Source organism: Anticarsia gemmatalis, chromosome 8 (assembly GCF_050436995.1).
Source record: "Anticarsia gemmatalis isolate Benzon Research Colony breed Stoneville strain chromosome 8, ilAntGemm2 primary, whole genome shotgun sequence".
NCBI classification, from domain to species: Eukaryota; Metazoa; Arthropoda; class Insecta; order Lepidoptera; family Erebidae; genus Anticarsia; species Anticarsia gemmatalis.
This window is the reverse complement of record NC_134752.1, coordinates 11,376,880-11,397,531: the sequence shown is the minus strand read 5'-3', so window position 1 is coordinate 11,397,531 and position 20,652 is coordinate 11,376,880. Positions and strand designations below refer to the sequence as shown.

The 20,652-nt window shown below is 36.0% G+C and overlaps 2 protein-coding genes across 2 annotated transcripts in view; both read right to left on the bottom strand.

Moving 5' to 3' along the window:
• The window catches only part of LOC142975095 (axin-like), an 87,207-nt gene extending 70,203 nt beyond the window's left edge, over nt 1–17,004 (bottom strand). Inside the window, exon 1 of the mRNA XM_076117753.1 lies at nt 16,780–17,004. The gene's annotated coding sequence lies outside the window, so the exon portion shown is untranslated. The remainder of the gene's footprint in view (nt 1–16,779) is intronic.
• Nucleotides 17,005–17,815: 811 nt separating this feature from the next.
• Hel89B (histone acetyltransferase 1) overlaps nt 17,816–20,652 on the bottom strand; it is a 60,432-nt gene continuing 57,595 nt past the window's right edge. The window contains exon 33 of the mRNA XM_076117750.1: nt 17,816–20,560. Coding sequence (XP_075973865.1) covers nt 20,296–20,560 — 265 coding nt within the window. The 3' untranslated portion in view covers nt 17,816–20,295. The remainder of the gene's footprint in view (nt 20,561–20,652) is intronic.

Here is a 20,652-nt window from a genome sequence, read left to right as displayed (position 1 = left end):
AAACGATTGGGAAATTACTGCTATAGTTTTTCATACAACTGGAAGCAATATAATGATAAATGAAAATAGATTCTGCAACGTGTCATGGCTAAAATGACGAAACGCAAACAACCATTCACACGGACGTGGTGAACTAGATCTTATTTGCTCATTTGATTTTATGCAGTAAACCAATAATTGACGGTTACAACAGCACTATTAAGTATTCTCGTTAAAAAATAAACGTAAAAACCTACAGTCGCTGCATAAATAATTCAATAACCACATAAAGAGAATAAGTAATCAAAAGCTTTTGTAACAAATCAAAAAGAGGGAAACTACGATTACCTTTGTACGACAGACTTCATAAACCGTCATGGTCTGTCATTAGCTTGTAAGACGGTTGTTTATTTAAAGAAAAATACTTCTTTGACTCGGTCATTCTTGGCGAATGGGGAATCCCACTTACAGAATTACTTGATGAAGGCGCTTTGTGTTGTGTATAGAAGCACCTTGCTGCAGAGATATTCAGAGATCTCAAGTGACAAGGCAAACTCCTAATGGATTGATATCTTTGCAAGACAACCTGGCCTTTCCTAGTTGAAGTCAAGTTGCACACTGTAATACGAGGTACCTACTATTTACATGTGTTGAATTTCTCTTTGTTTTCATTTAATGGTAATCTATACTTATAATAAATCTGTAGAGAGGTCAATTCTGTACATTGAATATATTTAAAAAAAAACCAATGGGGGATGTTTAGTAACGGATACTGATACCGAATCTGCAATTTATAATTTTCTTTTCTGTCTGTCTGTCTGTCTGTCTGTCTGTCTGTCTGTCTGTCCTCCGTCTGTATGTGTCGCTATCACGTAAAAACTACCGGATAGAATGCACTGAAATTTGGTATATGCATAGAATAAGTAGTGGAGCAATTTCTAGGATACTTTTTATCGCATAAAATTGTTTAATTTTCTAGAAAATTGCAAATATGTAGTAAAAATCGTACACAGGTAACATAAAAATATAGGCGATAATTTTGACACGTTTATTAAGTGTTGCTGTGGCGCATTGGTTTATTGTTCCGCTAACAATCATTTTGGTGTGGGATCGAACCTCATCGGAGACTATACTTTTTGTGACTGTTTTACGTTTCAAAGTACTTTTTAAACATTTTCTATGGATTTTGTTTAGATTTTTGTGGAAATTGATATAAATTTTATTTCATAGTGCATTATTTTATTTGGGATCAAACCTCATCGGATACAATGACTTTTTGTGACTGTTTTACGATTCAAAATACTTTTTTAGTATTTTTTAAACATTTTGGGTAGATTTTTGTATAAGTTAATATTAATTTTATTTCATAGTGCATTATTTTATTTGGGATCAAACCTCATCGGATACAATGACTTTTTGTGACTGTTTTACGATTCAAAATACTTTTTTAGTATTTTTTAAACATTTTTGTATAAGTTAATATTAATTTTATTTCATAGTGCATTATTTCATATGAACCTGAGTTTACATATAGGTACACATAATAGATGGCGTTGCAATCCATTTTATTTCAAACTGCATTATTTCATGAATATGAACCTGAGTTTACACATACACGTCATAGATGGCGTTGCAATCCATTTTACAACATGCACCAAACTTATTTGTTTTTGTTTTATTTTTTTTTTAAATTATGTCAATCATAAATTTTATGCATTATGTATCATATGACGACAGGTAAAATTAAATTACTTACAATGTCTTATGAACATAAAATTATGGTTAACGCGGCGCTCGCGCCGGCCGCATCTTCGTAGATACCTACATGATTTTTCGCGGGTGAAGAACTTTAGCGCGGTTCCATACGCGTACGCTACATAGCAGGTAGGTACGCGGGCGCCGACAGGAACATGAGAGAAGACGGGTACGGACAGAAGGATAGGTCAAAGCGAAAAAGTTGTTAAAGCATTTTCATGTAGGTAGGTATATTATTTTGAAAGTATCTAGGTCTAAGTGAGCTGCAACGAATGCAACAGCACGACATTCACGCGCGCGGAGCCGCACGGGTCAGCTAGTCGGAAATAGATGTCTTGATAAAATGCAAGTTATTACAAAAATGCCGTATGTTTAAAGTTTGTAGACTCTGTTTCAAAATTATTTTGTTTGATACATAATCTAATTAGCGTTAACGAGTAACATTCTATGAGCGTATCGTACTATTTTTGTATTTTCAGTACATTAAACATGATATAAGATGATAATTCATTGATATTAAAAAGCATATAAAGAGGAAGCCGACACCATTTCCTCATACCACTTCCACTCCATAGACGGGGCGAGTCAAAAGGCTCACTTAACCTTAGCGAAACTCAATAACTTTCACTTTAAATAATAAATTCCTCTTTGAAGCACGCCGACGCCGAACAACTGATTCAGGGTTGCCATAATTTCGTGAGCTTAATTGGATTATAATCGTAAACGTGTAATTACTCTGAATTATTATAGGAAAAAGTTATTTTTAGAAACATTATAATGTGTTACGTCTCAGAGAATACACTTCACTCGGGCCATCAATAAAACACGCTCTACTCTTTCAAACAAATTATCTTGTACGGGTCTACAAATTTAATTAGAATCAACAACGATTGACTGTTGAATAGCCGTAAAGCGTAGGACTTGGTCGCATTAGGACGATTAGCATCTCATAGATGGGTACAATAAAGCTATCGCCAACCTGCCGTCACTGGCGCTAATCGATATCTGACCGCTCATTGAAGCCACCCACGGGAGAGGTATCACAATTGCCCAGTATGGGACGGTAACTAACGGACAATTGACGTTATTTACTGATCCAGTAAACATCTAAATCCAAAAATCTATTTCTATCTATCTATTTGGGTTCGAATCCCACCCGGGACAAATCTTTGTGTGATGAGCACGAGTATTTGTTCTGAGCCTGGATGTTAATGTATCTATATAAGTATGTATTTAGAAGTAGGTATATAAGTATGTTTATCAGTTATTTGGTTACCATAGTACAAGCTCTGCTTAGTTTGGAATCAAATAACCGTGTGTGAGTTGTCCAATAATATTTATTTATTTATTTATTTCAATAATGCGACGAGTATTATTTAGTCTCAACAAAGTCAGAATTTAAATAAAATTTGAATTACGTACTAGTGAGATGATTAAAGCGCAAAGAATTGTGTTTCAAACGAAGACAAAGCGGCATTAAGCCTTTATTAATTTCTTCGTTTCTGTCGCTCACAAGAGTATTTTGTTTTAACTTAACGTTAAGAATACGTTTTCATTGGCGAGCCTTTGAGAATAAAGCTTTCATATTCTGGAATAAACGATGCACTTTTATCCGTGTGTGGGCCGGGAGACAAAACGTATTTTCAACGTACAAGTTTTAAGTCGTCAAAGACAACTCATTAGGCACTCTACACACCATACGGCGGAGGCATCTATAAAAAATTCAGCAGGTCCTTACATAAAGGAGTGAACATTCTCATTTATATCTCCCTTTGAACTTGAGGCTTTTTCTTTAAGGTACACATACACAACGGCTTTAGAGAAAATTCCAAGAAAATAAATATTACAAATTGGGAGACCAAATAAAATTCGTATAAATATAATGAAACGTTTTGTAAAGTGTCTACCGTAAAGCGCTTTAAATGTTAATTAAACACTAGTTCAATGAAACTAAAAAAATGGCACAGAATAATACGCCGTCGCAACTGAAGTCCTTTAATATAATTCGTTACTGTTAGACTATGAACACTAGAGATTATACACTATATATTTTTATGATGTGTTTCTACCTCATTACGTATACAGGGACCTTTACAATATCTTCGTGTGCGCGCCGTGTCGTGGAATAGAGAGAGGATCGTGTTGCGACTTTGTAATTAAATCATTCCTTCGTATTAAATCGGCCTCCTTTGATACCTATCGCCTGTATTGAGCCGTCGAGTGCCCTCCAACCGTGACGCTCCGACCTCGGCTTTCATCATTTTTTTATTAAAAACTCCTTACAGGAAGGGGTTGAGGGAGGGAGGACGCCTTTTAAAATCCCATTCCGATAGCTCAAGTTTGACAAACAATTTGAAAAACATTTACGAGTGTATTATTTCACACGGAATTCCATTTGTGTTCTAATTTTCACACGCGACTGATACCTAAGCTGGAAAATTGATATACACTCGATCAAAACATGGTAGGTACCAAAAGTACAGATGAGCTTAAGAATATTAAATGATACCACTATTTTTATACTTTGCTATGTACAATGTACGTAGTATTATATAAGAATATTTAGTTGGGCTAATGGAGTGGAACACTTAATTTGTGTTGTGGCTTGGTCGGTTTGTTCATAATTAGTTTAATATTCGACGGACGCTGGTCGGAGCCGGTCGCCGGAGCCTCCGCGGTCGGTGCTCAGCGCTCCCCGCTCGCGCCCAAATATCGAATTAACTAAAATTGCATTGTCAATACGAAACGTTCAGAGATTTTGCTAAATCGTGTTTAAGCGAGTTTATAGCATTCTGAGGTACTCCAAGAGTGCACCTATTAGTAAATGTTCCTTAAGAAATATAGAAAACGATAACTAGAATCATAGAAATTATCTAAAATGGTAAATCCTGTAAGGTTTCTATATTTCGTCCATCGGTCTGCACCTATCTAAAGTAATGTATCAAACTGCAAGTAGAAGAAAATAACAACTCATTTGTATGCAGCGCAAGTATTTTTTCCGTTTTGTATATTGCAAATATTAAAGTAGAGTAGAAGAGATGGCGACAATCAAAACTATAGAAGAGCAAATGGATGTTACGCATCGGTTCAAGCTTCGGCGTCTCATTCTGATCTTGTGGCAAACAAAGAGTGGCGTCAAAGGCTCTGTGTGAAAAGGAATCCAGTGATAGAGGCAGTCAACAATGGGCCAGATAACGGCAGGCGCCGAGTGACGAGCTGAAGCGGATGTTCAGATAACACGCTACCGATAACACGGATAACGAGATATAGTAATTAGGCAGTAGGTATTAAAAACCAAATATTTCTTATAAATTGTAATCTTAATGCAGATTCTCTTAATCCTTTTAACGTTATATCTGGTAGCGGTCATTGATAATTAACCTACCTAAACTAACTGTTATTTTGCAAGCAAAAAATATTTCATTAAATTGCTTTCAGTGATTCAGTCAGGCAAGTTTTGAAATAGGTTTGAATGTATATAAAACACCTCTCCTTCCCGTGAAGGTAGTAATTGACCTAATTAATTGGGTTTACATAGTAGGATATTAGATTGGTGACATGTCGCGGTCGCGCGTCGCTCGCACCGGGTCGTGTTGTCGCGCGCGCGGCGAGGTGGGCTTCCGGCGTCGCTTTGTGCCGCATTGATACAGCGCCGCCGATAAATATTGTGGCGAGCTTTGAGCGATGCGCACAGACAACCCTTTATGTGTATTACTATATTGCTACCTAAATCTTAATACAATATCATATTATTGAGAAATGTATGTCTATTATGTCTTTGCTAAGATTAACATACATTTCTCGTTGGTCCTCGACGTCTGATGTTAAATCTTGGGGAACAGCTTAATTTGTACGTAACAAAAGAAACAGAAGTCTTGTTAATTTTGACGTTAGTCATCAAAATGCTCTTATGATAGGCAAAGAGAACCATTGAAATGACCTAGTCAAAGATATTCCGTAGTTTGGTCTAGGGTTTCAACTCCTGTACTACACAGGTCGATTTCCGGGAAACTTACATCTTACAAGAAACCTATTTCACAGAACCCTATATCGCCGGGAACAGGAACGAGTTTCCTAGAAAACAAATCATTGAGAGATCAAAATAAAAAAACTAGTAATTTGTCATTTGAGACGCAAGACTTAAACTTAAAATCGTTCGAGCATGAGTAATATTCTTTCTAGAGTTTCATCCAATGGTATTGAACAGATGTCAATATTTTCAATCAACTGTATTTCTACGAACATAAAAGTTTATTACTCTTATTTTTCTATCTGTTCCAGTCCGTTAAAACTTCCACGTCTAATTGGCGAGCAACAATCGATTCATCTTTTGATTTCGTAGAGTCGTTTCATGAGCCGTTTCCAATTTCCAATAAAGATGTGTTTCATGTACGTTCAGTATCGAGAGTAGAGGAAGTTGTATGATTGTGGCGACTCCTCGGCCCGACCCCAACTCAAATATCATAAGTCTCGCGTCTGTGGGTCGCTTTGCCTGCGCTCTGCAAACATCTGTCGACAATCGTGATCTAGTACGGAGCCTTTGACGATCCCCACACGAACGCAGTGCGGTGACGAACTTCGTTTATCACGTAAACTCATTTTTATTCTAATATCTGTTTGTATTTTACTTTGTACGTCTGTGATAAACTTTGTTTGCTTTGTTGCAAGGTTAATCTTCTGGGTTTGTATTTCGTTTGAGCATGTAATTTACTTTGCTGGGATTAGAATTTTGACTTGTTGCCTTGTGTATTGCAGCTTGTTTAAATTTTACTGAAAAATAAGGAGGGCGAGTCTGTCTTTGGTTGTAGGATAACAGTTAAGTCCTTGGTAATGTTCAAGGGAGACGCTAACACAAATAAGTACCTATTTGTCATCGTTAAACAGATGTTAGATTTTGTAGAGCACGTTACAAGTAAAATTAATGAAAAGCATTAAAAGACAAAAGGTGTGAGGAGCAAAAGGAGCACGGGTCCCACACGAGTTCTTGAGCACATGTTGATTAGTTGGCACGTGCAATCGCATAGCGGGTAAGGTCAGCAGAATGTGTTCGTTCAGGGCTGCCAGCCATCACCGTATTTTTTTCTAACACCTACGCCATGATTAATCAAGGTAAGATTTTTAAAAAAAATCGTTTAATGCTTCACTGTAATTTGTATATTGTAAATTAATGAGAAATTCTATTATCTAAGCCACGGTATACCGTAGATAAAATAGATACAAATTACGATTCATGAAAATACTTGTACTTTCTTACGTACAACATACTTATATTAACTTATAATCTTTTGGCATACTGGACGATATACATACTCTGTTACGGTTGTATTCATAAATCACCATAAATTAGCACACACTTCAACGTTTTACGTGAATCTGATAAATATTTGTTCCACAAAACCACTCACAGAGAACGTGTGGCGGTATTTCAAAATGAACGAATGGTAACCCTGTGTGGAGTGGCCGCCGGTTGGCGCTGCCGACCGTACCGCGGCGCCTTTGTGTCTCTCGCTTTGATCTCGTGCGCGACGCCGCCTTACACCAGCTTTGATTGATTTCACGTTTTGTTAATTACATTAACACCGGGCGTAAATAGTGACATATATTTTGCAAAAGAGGCGGTCTGGAAGTAATTAGTTTCAGAAATCTCATCATTTGTAAAGCCGCAGACCGCATATTCGGAAATGCATTCGTTACACAATTTCAATGGCGTACAGCTTTTATCTGTCCTAAATTATGTATGGTTCAGTCATAAAATTTAAAATTCCTGCCCTCGCACACTCAAAGGAACAAAAAATCTTTATCACACAATTCTCCGCAACAAAGTCAACAGCACAAAGCTTGTCTGAGGCAGTAAGCAGCATTTAATCATATTACTAGAGTATGACAAAAAGTAGTGTATGTCGCGTAGTCGCGCGAGGTCGCGGCTGGCGGCGCGGTGTCGCGCTCAAACACGACGCGCTAATGAGTTCGCCATCCTGCGCTCACCGCAAGTGCCGACAGAGGCACGTGCCGCCGCTGGATTTTTTGGCACTCACGTATGTGATGCAGGGCTGATACTTTTTTAGATCTTTGAAGATAAACACACTGTGCCTAAGAGAAGCCGGACGAATCACGTGGAATATTTTTTCCTAGTATTACCAACATCTATAGCTTAATCTTAAAAAGAACAAGATGGTTCATTACTAAATACAAAACTGTGTCTAAACAGCAAAAATATGTAATTTTAAACAGTATTTAATTTATATTAAAGCGTACGCAAATCGTGCAAGAAGTTTTACTCATAAAGCTGATCAAATAAATAACTATTACACAACTCTGTCGAAAAGTTAAATTAAAATGCACCAGTTGCCACCCCTGACGTCGGGTAATTTTTGGTATGTTATTTTCAATTTAATTCACAGCATCCCCGACTTTGAGTTCGTCTAGAATTCGTTAATTTTTGGCGGTTAGTTATTCCCACTAAGTATGCAAATGAAAAATGTTTGCACGTTATTAAATGCACGTTAATGTGTCCATAATTAAAAAGTAATTATCTCTTGAACCATCAAGATGTTTAACTTTAAACTGAAGCCTTCATTGCAACTAGTTTGAAGAATGTAATATACCCTAAGCAAAAACCTGCACCTACTTACAAAAAGAGAGAATTCGTTAAAGTATCTGTATTGAGATGGGAGCGAAGTGTCAATATAATGGGTGCGAGCGCATCGGTCACGCGGTGAGGTGCGAAACGTCATGTACCCGTGAAATTGTACAAATAAATAGCGGTAAAGATAATAAATTACAGGGAAATTGCTAATGATGAGCGGCGCGGGGGCCGCGGGCGGTGCATTAAGCCGGCGGCAAACATCAAAGGGCCCTTTGACCGAGCCGACACTCCCACACCCTCCCCGCCCCACGACTTTCACGAGAGCTACGAACCACATTTCAAATAATCTGCAGTAAATTAATTTGCTTTTAAAAGTTTCTGTTTTAATTAAGCAAATGTACACGTTTGTAATAAAAAAACACATTTAACGCGATTTTCATTAAAATCGCACACTAATTAGTACAAAGGTAAAATGTAAACACGTTAAGAATGAACCATGGCGCCTCAGTGACTCTCGCTTGTATTTAATAACGAAGTAATTGATAAAGAAGCCCGCAAGAACTAAATATAATAAGTACAGGAAGATTTTAACCGAGTATTGAGGAGCGGAATAGAAAAAATATTTTGTTAAATAATGAACAAAAATTAGAGACATTTTATGTAAACCAGTGAAGTTTCATATATGCATTCCACACCAAAAAAAATTTCATTACATCACTGTAGGTAAATCAACGAACTAATTATAATTGTCTCTAAAAATATCTAAGCGCAAAGCTAAGTAAAGTGATCCTACTGCGTCTGTCTTGTGGCTTGCCCGCGGCCCACGAGACACTAGGAGCTACTAACGTTAGACGCGACGCTGCTACTGTTATCAATTAATCAAACTATACATTCGTCTCACTACTGTTTTTAGAACACTTCCGTTGATCCGCCTTCGAACGTTTTTTGGTAATGTTTTTAACTATTTTTACTATAAAAAGGACTACAGCGAGTGCCTTGCTTTATCCTAAAATGGTTTTATTTTACCTTTTCCCATTTAAACACAATTTTGCAGTAATAATTTACCAAAATTATGTGTGCACCTGTGAAAATATTAATGTCTTATATATAGTCTCTGTTATGTAGTATACAAATGCCACATTAACATCATCAATACGTATCTAACGATAGGAACATGTAGTGTCACAAATAGAACAAATACCTGTGTGACCCATTGATGTTTCGGCCTGGCTGTTTACCTCCCTTGTTTGTATTCACTGTTCCTTTAGGCGTGAATTTGCATTTCCATAGTCCTCTATGAACTATTTCTGAAACAATCGCTCTTGGGAACTACAGTTATATGCATTTCCCGTCATATAACTCCTAGTAATTTAGCTTACAAACCATTCCATTTAACAGCACATAAAAGTCAATTAAACAATGTTCCGTTATATTATAATACGCCGTGAAAATGATGAGTACACCTCCATTAGATGACAGGACGTAGCTCTCCGTGCGGCAATGGGCGGCGTGCCTCGCATCAATGCCAACTTGTGAACTTCAAACTTCAGAACGTGTGAAGTGTCGATTTATCTTCCTTTCCACGAGTTTTGTGACATTTCTCAAGCTCTCATTAATAGATACCGAGTTTCTATCAAAGGCGTTTCGCATTGCGTCATACCAAATATTCTTGCCAACTTATAAAATAATAAATGTAGGTGTACAAGTTTGTTACTTTGATTCATCATGTTTATTGCTAACGGATTCTTTATCAACGTTATTTTTGTGGATAATTCGGAGTATAGTAAGCGTGGTCATAAATTAAACGTATACGAGGATTTTTCATTCTGAGAACTTTTCGATATTCATTATGTCTGAGTTTTTGTCGGTGGACAAAATATTATATTATGATGCTTGGAAATCTGAAGAACCGTGACAGATTCTCAGTAAAATAATTAGGTTCAATGCAAAAAATGCTATTACAAAAACGAAACGAATTCTCTCAGCTGTACGCAAAACAAGCATGCACAAACTTATTTGCAGAAGTCTGTTATGGAGTGATGGTGTTACACTTTGCCACGGCGAGGCGTGTAGTGGAGGTGTCGGTAACTACGTTGGCACGGTCACCGGCACTCCAGGGTATCGTTACGCGGTGTCAGGGCCCATACACGGCTACACGAGAGTGCGATAACGAGCCACTCCACGCCCGCGGCTCTACGCTAAGCGCACTGATTCCAACTGCACCGCCAGTCATGACACACGCCCACCGCACCGCTTTTACTTTTCAAACGACTGTGACCGTAAGCTGGTAATGAATCTGATATCTTCTGTGAACGAGATTTTGACAGAACCCACACTTTTTTCCAACATTTTTCCGATAAAGAAAGTAATTTAACGAATACTTATAATAAACGTCTAGCTTCGCCTTTAGCGCAATATAAAAAGTAACTACTTGTTGATTTATCAACTACTCTCGGCAAACTCAAAGAAAACTTCATCGTAATAGGAAGAGATACAGAAAACATTGCTTAATCTTCACAGTAATCCATTCAAAGGCTTCAATTCAAAGTAAATCTTGAAAACGGAATTCAAATAAATGTAGCTATTAGGTACATTACGTTATTCGCAGAGTAGGTACGAGTGTGTCTAGCTATCATAAATTTTAATTCCTTGATTGCTACCGCTACTTAAAACCTCTGATCTGAAAACCCGATCCATTAATTCAATTAGATTAACAAAGGAATGTTCAAAGGACTAAACTTTTGACTTTGATCGTCCATTGCAGCTAATTGGGAAATGTTATTTGTCAAAGCTGATGTGGTTAATGAGGCGTCGTGTAACTGAGTGCTCTATCTCTCTGTCACTATGGGTTTGGTGCGCTCTTCTCATAGCTTTGTCCCTACTCAAATAAGTGTGCGACTGCGTTGAGTGGATTTTCATGTACAACGGTTTACAATCAACGACGTATGTAGAATTGCATTGTAAAAAGGAAACTCATTGGAGTAAACATTAGTACCTAGCTTATAACTACTACTGTTTACTAAACTGTGAATTTAGGAATTTCTTTCGAAATAGTACGTAATTAGTTACTATGTATATTTATTTTGTTCCATTGGTCTATTCTTTACCACATTATTTGATTCTTATGAATGCACATACAACATTCAACTCACTAATATGGCACAGTTTTCATAATGTAATAAGTATAATATATAAATCATTCAATACTCGTCGCGTAATGCTCAAACGAGACCCAGAAGAACGATTCTCTTTACTCAGCTTCAATGAGATTACATTTGCATGTGTTTAGTGAAAGACGTCGTAAAATAGTAAACTGCAAACGATATGAGTCATTACGTGCCATACATTTGTAGCGGTGTTATAATGTGGATAATAATTCACTCCCACTGTTTCTTATAAACAATTAAACTTCTAAGACTTTAAACAGCGCTTACTGCGTGTATACTACTAAAATAAATATGTTACTCACTGTTCGTCACTTTATTTTTTTATAGTTTAATGTAGGCCAAAAGTTTGGCTCGTATATTTACTTCAATATTCATAATGTTCAAAATGATATCTATTAATAAACGTGTTGAACTTTAATAAGGTTGGCAGACGTAAATACGTGTTTAGATATTATGTTTGAAAAAAACGTCGCCGTCTCGCTTAGGATCATTAAATCAAAAGAACTATACGTGTTATAAATCGCAAACAACACAGTTAAATTATAATTCAGCAGTGTATTACTCTCTTTTAAACTAAATTCAAGTGCACAAACTCTCCAGCGAGAGAGATATTTTTAATTCGCAATTGTCGACAACAATGGCACGTAGGCACGCAAGGCCTCCTTATTGGGCCACAGATACAAACGTCCTCGAGCTTCTAATTCCGTGTAATTGGCGTGTTCTGTTGCACAAGACAAGACGTGCACTGTTTAGAACACTCCAGCCGAGGGCTATCGGCCACCGAACGCCCATTGTCGTGCAATTACTGCGCATTGCACAGATTTTAAAAGGATTCGACTGTCTTCGGTATTTCTAGGTAAAATTTTCTAAAAATAAGAAAGGATCGAGCGCTCTTGCACATACGGATGAAAATATACGGATAATTTCTTAATATTCTTTCATTAAAACTATTTTATTCCTTTTCTTTAGCGTAAATAAGTTCGTTTGTATTTTCTCATTTAAGTACAAACATACTTAAATGATTTACTAAATTAATGCTTTGACACTATCAACTCGGACATACTCGTGTTGTTAGTTACATCAAAATCAATGTCCAGTGCCTGTATAATTGGAGACTAAGATAGCTACATGTTCACAACAAACGATGCGTTGAATGGACGTCTCAGTTCAATATCAACAGTACACAAGCGGAGCAGAGGGCTGTCTGTCGACGCAACGGTCTACGCCTCAAGTGACACTAGACATCGGCAGCTCAAAGGCGAGTGTTTGCCCCTTTGTCTTACCGGGCAATTAGTGCAGTCCGTTCATTTAATTCTATCGGTCGATTAGCAACGGAGCCAGGTGGCCATTAATTGTTCGCCGCCAATTTGCGTACGGTCCCTGGTTGGGCGCCAGTCACGGCGACGCACAAAGTGGACTAGATAGCGCGGCTATTCGATTTGATATTACGTGCACATAGCGAGATGAATATTACCTATGTATGACATCTCTAGAGCGGATGCCATTCACGTTTAATTTGCTCTAACATGTGATTGCGCTTCAAAGCAGTAATGTGGTTTGGATTTGCTATTGTTGATTGTCATTATAATGTATAGATTAGATTTACATATATACGATCTATAGCCTTAAATTAATTCATTCTTGAGATTAGCTTAATACCACAGGCTAAATATCGCTTCGTAATCATTATTTTATGATTCAGCGTAATGCTGTAAGACGTTTTATTATTATTGGAATTATAAAATCTAGACATGTGGTTTTAAATTTTCACGATTATCTTTTAAAATAAATACTGAGCAATCTTATCACTTTTTAAGTGCAGAAACCAGCTTCCGAATCACAGTTCAGCCTCGATATTTATCTTAGCCATCATAAAAGTTGGAAACTTATTGGATCAAGCTGGGTGCCCGCATGCAGACATCTTACCAACTTTTATGTTACAAGATTGGAGGAAATCATTGGATTGGACACCGATTGCTCAAACTTATTCTTGCCGGTATACAGGCTGGGTATGGAGTGTTTTTCCCCTTTGACGGTCAGTCTAATTTTATTTGCATTTCCTTTGCAGTTACAGTTTGTTTATTCGCTGTTTGTTTGTTAAAGTGATTTTAAAGGGTTATGCCACTTGACTCCAAATCCATTGTTCTCTAAACTTTAACATCCCATACATTATTTCCACTTTGACTCCAAAGCAATAAAAAAAAATAATTTACAGATAGAAATATTTCCCTACATCAATTCCACTTAACTCCAAAAGAGTTTTTGTAGAGTCAGCAGCAAAAATTATATCTTGACGACATTTTGGTGTAAGCCCATATACCAAACGTCCTGGCAATTTTTCACAAACCAGTAATTTTGATTTAAGTTATTATAATTAGGTTAGTCAGTTCATCGTCCTCAAAAACGAACACCGTAGGATCAAAAGTGCTATCCTGGTGAAAAGATTGAAAGTCAAGGACGGGATTAAGCTGTTATATTAGAATAAAGTTCTAAATAAAAATTAAATTTCTTACTTAGCTAAGTTAACATAAAATAAAAAGTGCAGGTTTTAATGTATAAGATATAAGTTTTTTAGATATAAGTTGTCGGAGTACACGCGCTGTTCGCTTCGATGTTCTTATAATTTTAGATTTTTTTTTTGATTTTTCAAGTGATGTTTACTACGTAATAAGATTGGATGTTCAATATTATAATTATTCAGGGCCTGACCATGCCTGCGCGTAGTGCAGCGACTCGAACTGCTCCCTCTGCATCCATGTCATCCGTATGGCTAAATATTTTATGCTGCTGACTCTACTTCTGCTGATTTCTTGGAGTTAAAGTGGAATGAATTATATTTAAATAAAATATTTATTAAAACTGTTTTGGAGTTAAAGTGGAACGTTTTTTTGGAGTTAAGTGGAATAACCCATTTTAAAAGGTGATTAAGACTAACTCGTTTCTCTTATCCCTATAAAACTAGTTAATATTAAACAAAGTTTTATAACTCGGAAAGGCCGTTTGCAAAACCAGTCATATTACTGTCGACATCAAAAGTAATAAAAAGTAAAAAGCATAATTTCAAACAGAACCTAGAGAATGCCTCGTCGAGAGCTCAGACAACCAAAAAAGACCTTTTAAATACTTCCTACTTACTTTGAGTCCACTACTCCTCGTTGATAAGTCAGTAAAGGACAGTAAGTCTCACTTCTGCAACAAAGCTATGAATCGTCCCCTTTAGCGATCTCACTCGATTCTACCAATTACTGAAACGTCGCAAGTGCCGCTTTCTATTGCCGACTTACGTCAAATAAAATGTATGTTTTAATTTATTTACAGTGAATTCTTTGTGTATTATTCATTTTCCGTGTACTGCTGTTTGATACGATTCCCTTTTACGACTCGTTCTAGATTAGTTTGTTTCAAAGAAATCCTTTATTATTTACCGACTTTACAAAGTGAATGTAGCGCAAAATGAGCAAGTACGGACGGTAAGTCAGAAAAGCGAAATAAAGATATCACGACTTAAATTGTGTAATTAAATTTAAATGCTTTTTAGCAGAGAATTATGTCTTGCGATTATCGTGGCAATAATAATACATTAAAGCTTACACGGTTAATATTTCTGCTTTGCTGTACTTAAACTGAATTTGAGTAAATTCAGATAAAAATATCAAACAAATATTTTTGTTAGTATCCACGTGGGCAATTAAAAAAACATGATTTATATGGCAGATAATTTCGGTAGAGTTAAATTAAGGGGAGATAAAAATCTACTAAATCATAATATAATATTTTGGTGCAGGAGAGCATCAAAGCGGCGGTTGCGTCGTTGTTCCGCGCGACGCCGGTATTAGCGCACTGTCGCATCTTCAGAGGGCGGCGAGATCAAAGGATAGGTACACAGTAACCGCTCCCATTGATGTCGCGCACAAAGGGAATTGATTGTTGCAAACCTGCTTTTTTAAAAAAAGGAGACGTATTGATGACACATGCTGTTTTTTTTTGTTTTCGCTCTTGTTTAGGACGTACGTTATTGCGTGTTTTATTGATGTAGGGAAATGAGAGCTTTAATTTTTTCTGTTCTATTTTCGTCTTTGGTAGCCATGTTGGTTTGTGATTCATATTTCATTCATGAATGATACGAAATATCTACTACATGTAACAATTTGTAGCAATTATCACAAACATTATGACCTGACCTAGTTATCTAATGAACTATTGCCCACTAGACATTCATTCATGTAATGAGATTCAGAATTATTTATGTCCTCTACACTACTATGACAACTATCTACTAAATAAAACATTTAATACTGTTGGAATATATTTTACTCAGTTCATGAAATTGAAGATTATTATTTCTTCTTTATAATCTGTAGACTTCATTCTTCAGGGCTTTTGTGTGAAATAACAATATATCTTGTATCATCAATTTTGATATTGATTTTGTTTCAATGGGTGAAAGTATACATTACATTATTATGCAATTTTGATACATATTTGTTTTTGGCTAATTTAAAATAAAATAAATACACCTTCTCAAAATGGAACAAAAATATTTCAGTCATAAAACAATGATCACAACTGACTATTAGTTCACAATGAATTACCTATTTGATAATTAAAATAATTAACTATGTTAAATCATGAAAATAGGCTTTAGGGCTAATAGAAAGATCATCTGAACCAATTCAAGTAACAAAATACATCAGTACATGTAATCATAATAGTTTATTAAAAAAAAAAAACAAAGTTTAGAAAAAGTTTCCACAACACCCCTGTCCTCAAATGAAATTATTATGTTTGTGTTCCTCATAATAAAAATTAAACACTGCAAATGTACTTTTAAAACTTATTCAAATACAGTAAATGAGTTGACAACTAATTAGTAATTCACTAACATAGCCTATAATGAAGTGATGTGTGTTTATATAAATAGAGTTATACCTCTCTGGAACCTTTTAACTACATATGAAAAAAATATGAGGTCACTAGGTAAGTAGGTGGGTACAACACAAGTTTGTAAACAAAAACTTTTTGTAAGCATCGCCCGGCTACCAAATAATCATATTCGTGCGGTATTACAGTTACAATAACAAAACTTGTACAAACGTCTTGAATACAACCTAAGACAAGATCCTAACCTTACAGTGAATTATTTATAACTATTACCTACCTGTGAGTACTTGATATTGTAACGAATACCGCATATTCGGCTAATTGTGAGGGACAGGGGCGCAGAAACTCACATCAGCGTTGAAAATGTTAATTTTAGAAGTCATAATGTTGGAATAAGCATCAGTTTCTTACCTCGTTGACACCTGAACTCCAAAGTGATCCGAGAGTTCGTTACAACTTCACACACAAAACTTGCAACTTTTGACGAACAGTATTTACACTAGACAATACGAACACACTTCGAGTTTGTTTATTTCGAGTCTTTCAACTTACAAACGAGCGAAAAACAACATTTTCACGTAGAAAACAAAAATTTATTCACACGCTTGACATCGCTTTCGCCATGGTGTTGATGCACATTAGCGCGCTCTCGTGGTTTGTTTTTGAACTAGTGGGTAGTTGCGTTCCGTGTCACGCATACATACTTAACAATAAACACCGCCAAAAGTTAAATATTTCTTTAAAAATAAAATTATTATATTAACCTTGATTATTTATTAAACTTATAATTTGCCTTATGTAGTATTGTTTTTAAATTTATAACATGGTCCAAATACTTGTAAATCACAAAAAATGACTAAAAATCTTTTCCTTAATCGTGTTGAGATGGAAATATATCAACAGTTTACAAAAACTCATTTGATAACGTTAAAGCTTGTTCCTTTCACGCCGCTTACTCAGGATATCCCAACTGGGATCGTGTATGCAGCGGAAAAAGTTAAGATGAGTTCTACAGTGTCACCATTAACCGTTACTGTCCATTAATAGTGCATGCTTAGCTTATTATGATGTATCAAATGAAATGTGTTCGCAATATCTCATGTCCAATTTCACTTTATAACTCTAATTTATTATAAATAGGCTCATCACGTCATCGTCTGTGGGTATGAAATATATACCGGTTAGAGGTATTATTTGGTTGCTAAGCAACCATTGCTTTGGCGGATAGCACGGAGACGTCTAGTTTGGGACTACCTAGTTTGTGTTTTATTACAACTTTAAAAAATGTGTGTTACCAGTTACAAACCCACCCCTATGTGAGAACATTCTATTCCAATTCTGCGTCTATTATGCCGTAAACTCTGAAGCTACTCAAGTAAGTACATAATAAAATTACTTTCATGAACAGCGCAAACGTTCCTAGGAGAGGTTAAAATAAACACGAGAATATTAAAAAATGCTTTATTTTTCATCTAGACAAGTAGACAAACATAGATTTAATTACATCAATTTGTGATATTGCCAAACATCACACCAAAATAATTTATGTCGACATTCATTTACGGATACAGTGACATAGACATCACATGTCGTACTTTTCACAATAATATTTCCACAAAAATTAAAATGTTTCCGCAATTACAAACTGCGTCATCAACACACTCACTGTCGGTATACATTACAGCACAAGTTAACACTGAAAATGCATTTTGCAATGAAACAGCAATGTATGCTGTTGTTTTTAAAAAGCAGGTACAAAACAACAAACAAATTCATTCAAACTAAATTAAAACGTGTCAGCGCCGCTGCGCTTTACTAAATCTACAAAAATGACTAAAGCAGCATGACTGTTCCTTATAATGCTACAATAATAAATAAACTATGCAATCGTAGAGAAATCAAGTCAATGAGGTAATTACTTGGGCTTGGTATATACATATTCGGCTCGGCATAAACGGCCTAGACGGGCGGCAAAACCTTATATGTGTAAATGAACCCGATCGGCATAAGCCGAACAAGTGAGTCGAGTCGATTTTGTTGTTCGGTAATTTTACCGAACCTAATATGTGTATAGCAAGCCTTACACAAGGAACCTTACATTTGAAAGTAGCTAATAGAATCACATTATTACGTAAGTATTTACGAGTAGATAAATATACTATTTGAAGTAAGCACGGGTGATGCAAATAACAATAGCTGTTACATCTAAAATTAATTTGGCTTGGTCACCTAATTAACAAGTAGTCATATATTATATCTGTTCTAACTAGTTAATGTTATCGATTCAATGTCAAGCAATGGTTAGTACTACAACAATATTTTAATGAAATCATTCCTTTCTCTCAGACAATCTAGAATCTGGGTTAAGTGTTATTTTAAAACATTAGTGATACTCAGTGGTCAATATTACTGTAAATTCAGATAAGTCAGATTTTTTATTATAACAGAATCTTTTATCAATAAATATAATTAATTTACCTATGAACAGTGTTTGCATTTGTAAACAGTTTCATATAAAGCTTAGTGTAATTGAAATCTTATATAATAATAGGTTAGTCACTGATATTTCAACAATCAACAGTAAATAAGTGTGTATATTGTAAAAATGTGTGCGTTTAGATATAATACGATAGAGCTTACATGTACTACGCTATTGTAATTGACAGGTTTAATAGAAGCACAAAGTGCATTAGCAATAACATACGTTATCCGCCGTCAAACCGTGCGCGAAAGCAGTTATTCGAAAACGCTCATAATATCTAGATAATGTGATGAACATTGATAGTGAACCTATTGTCTAACACTACACGTCTATGAGGCTTGTACACACATATTCGGTACGGCATAAATCGGTTCTTTGTTATTTTAAAGACATCTTCCGTACTAATAAATTGCTCGTGTGCCCCGGAAACTTTTACAAACGTACAAACAAAAGACGCAAAGCACAACCAGACCCGAAACAATTATTTGTGGATCGCACAATATCCACTGCGCCATAACCATAAGTAGATGAACACGATCGGCATAAGGCGAACAAGTGAGTCGAATTGATTTTGTAGTTCGATCAATATTGCCGAACCGAATAGTAGTAGCAAGCCTAAGAAACACAAGATTCATAGAATATTCACTAAGGCAACTCTCTAAAGCTGTCCGTGTGTCCTACATCTAACACATAACTACTAGAATGGGTCAGCCTCTTCAAACTTAGCGACCTACCTCCAAAGCGAACTGTATGATGTAATAAATAAGGTACAAATTCGTTTGAACTTTGAAGGAAGGTCGTCGTTAACTCAGTACATTGTACAAACCTACATTGTAAAATCAATTTGGTTATCCAAAATCGTACTCAATATACTAACATTTATAAAGCAAAACATCTACACGCTACATTCATTACTTTATCAAGATAAAGTACTCACTTGTTGAATACATTACTTAAAATTTGGCCACACATACATTAATACCTCCTAAGTATACTGAGTCATCTAACAAATTTATTTATTTTATTATTTTTCTATAAACGTACATAATAAACCGTGGTCTAAATGTTAGTGTTATTTTTAACAGAACAATAATTACCGTGTAATAATACCAAAAATCAGCAAAATCATTTCATACCAAAGGAAGAGCTTAAAATCTTTATGCAAAATGTTCAAATTCGATTGTTTTCGTTAAATTATGAACAATTTAATTTGCCTTCAAATCGCTCTCCTGTGAGATTACTTTATGAGCCCTGCCTCACTAGAAATGTCGCCTTGACACACCGTCGCCACGTGAGTTGGGTAACGTACATTTCAATATTAACTGCTCGGATACGTAGCCAGCGACGCCGCCATGGCGTCCTAGTTTGGTAGGGCTTTAATGTCAGTTGACTCATTATACTTAAGATTTATCGGTATGATCGACTACAAAAGTCTACAACTTGTTTTACGCGCTCATTTTGTTCAGTCCTTTAATAAAGTTGGTCATGTCGTATTCCTCTTCGTACTGCTTGTCGTCCCACAGGTCGGGTAGTGTCTCGAGCACAGACTTGATGCCCGAAGTGCCGGCTTGTTGCTGTTGCTGTGGGCCCGCACTGTTACTACTGGACAGATTGAACAAGTCGAGTAACTGGTCCGTGCCCATCGTTTCCATGGCCGCGTTTTCACTGCTTATGACTGTGTTCGCTGTTAGTAGCTTGAACTTTTGCAATCTGTAAAATACAACCACACATTTTTTACTTGATCTAGAATGCAACTTTCTCGTTCAAATTCAAAAACATTAATCAAAGATTTATCGAGTAAT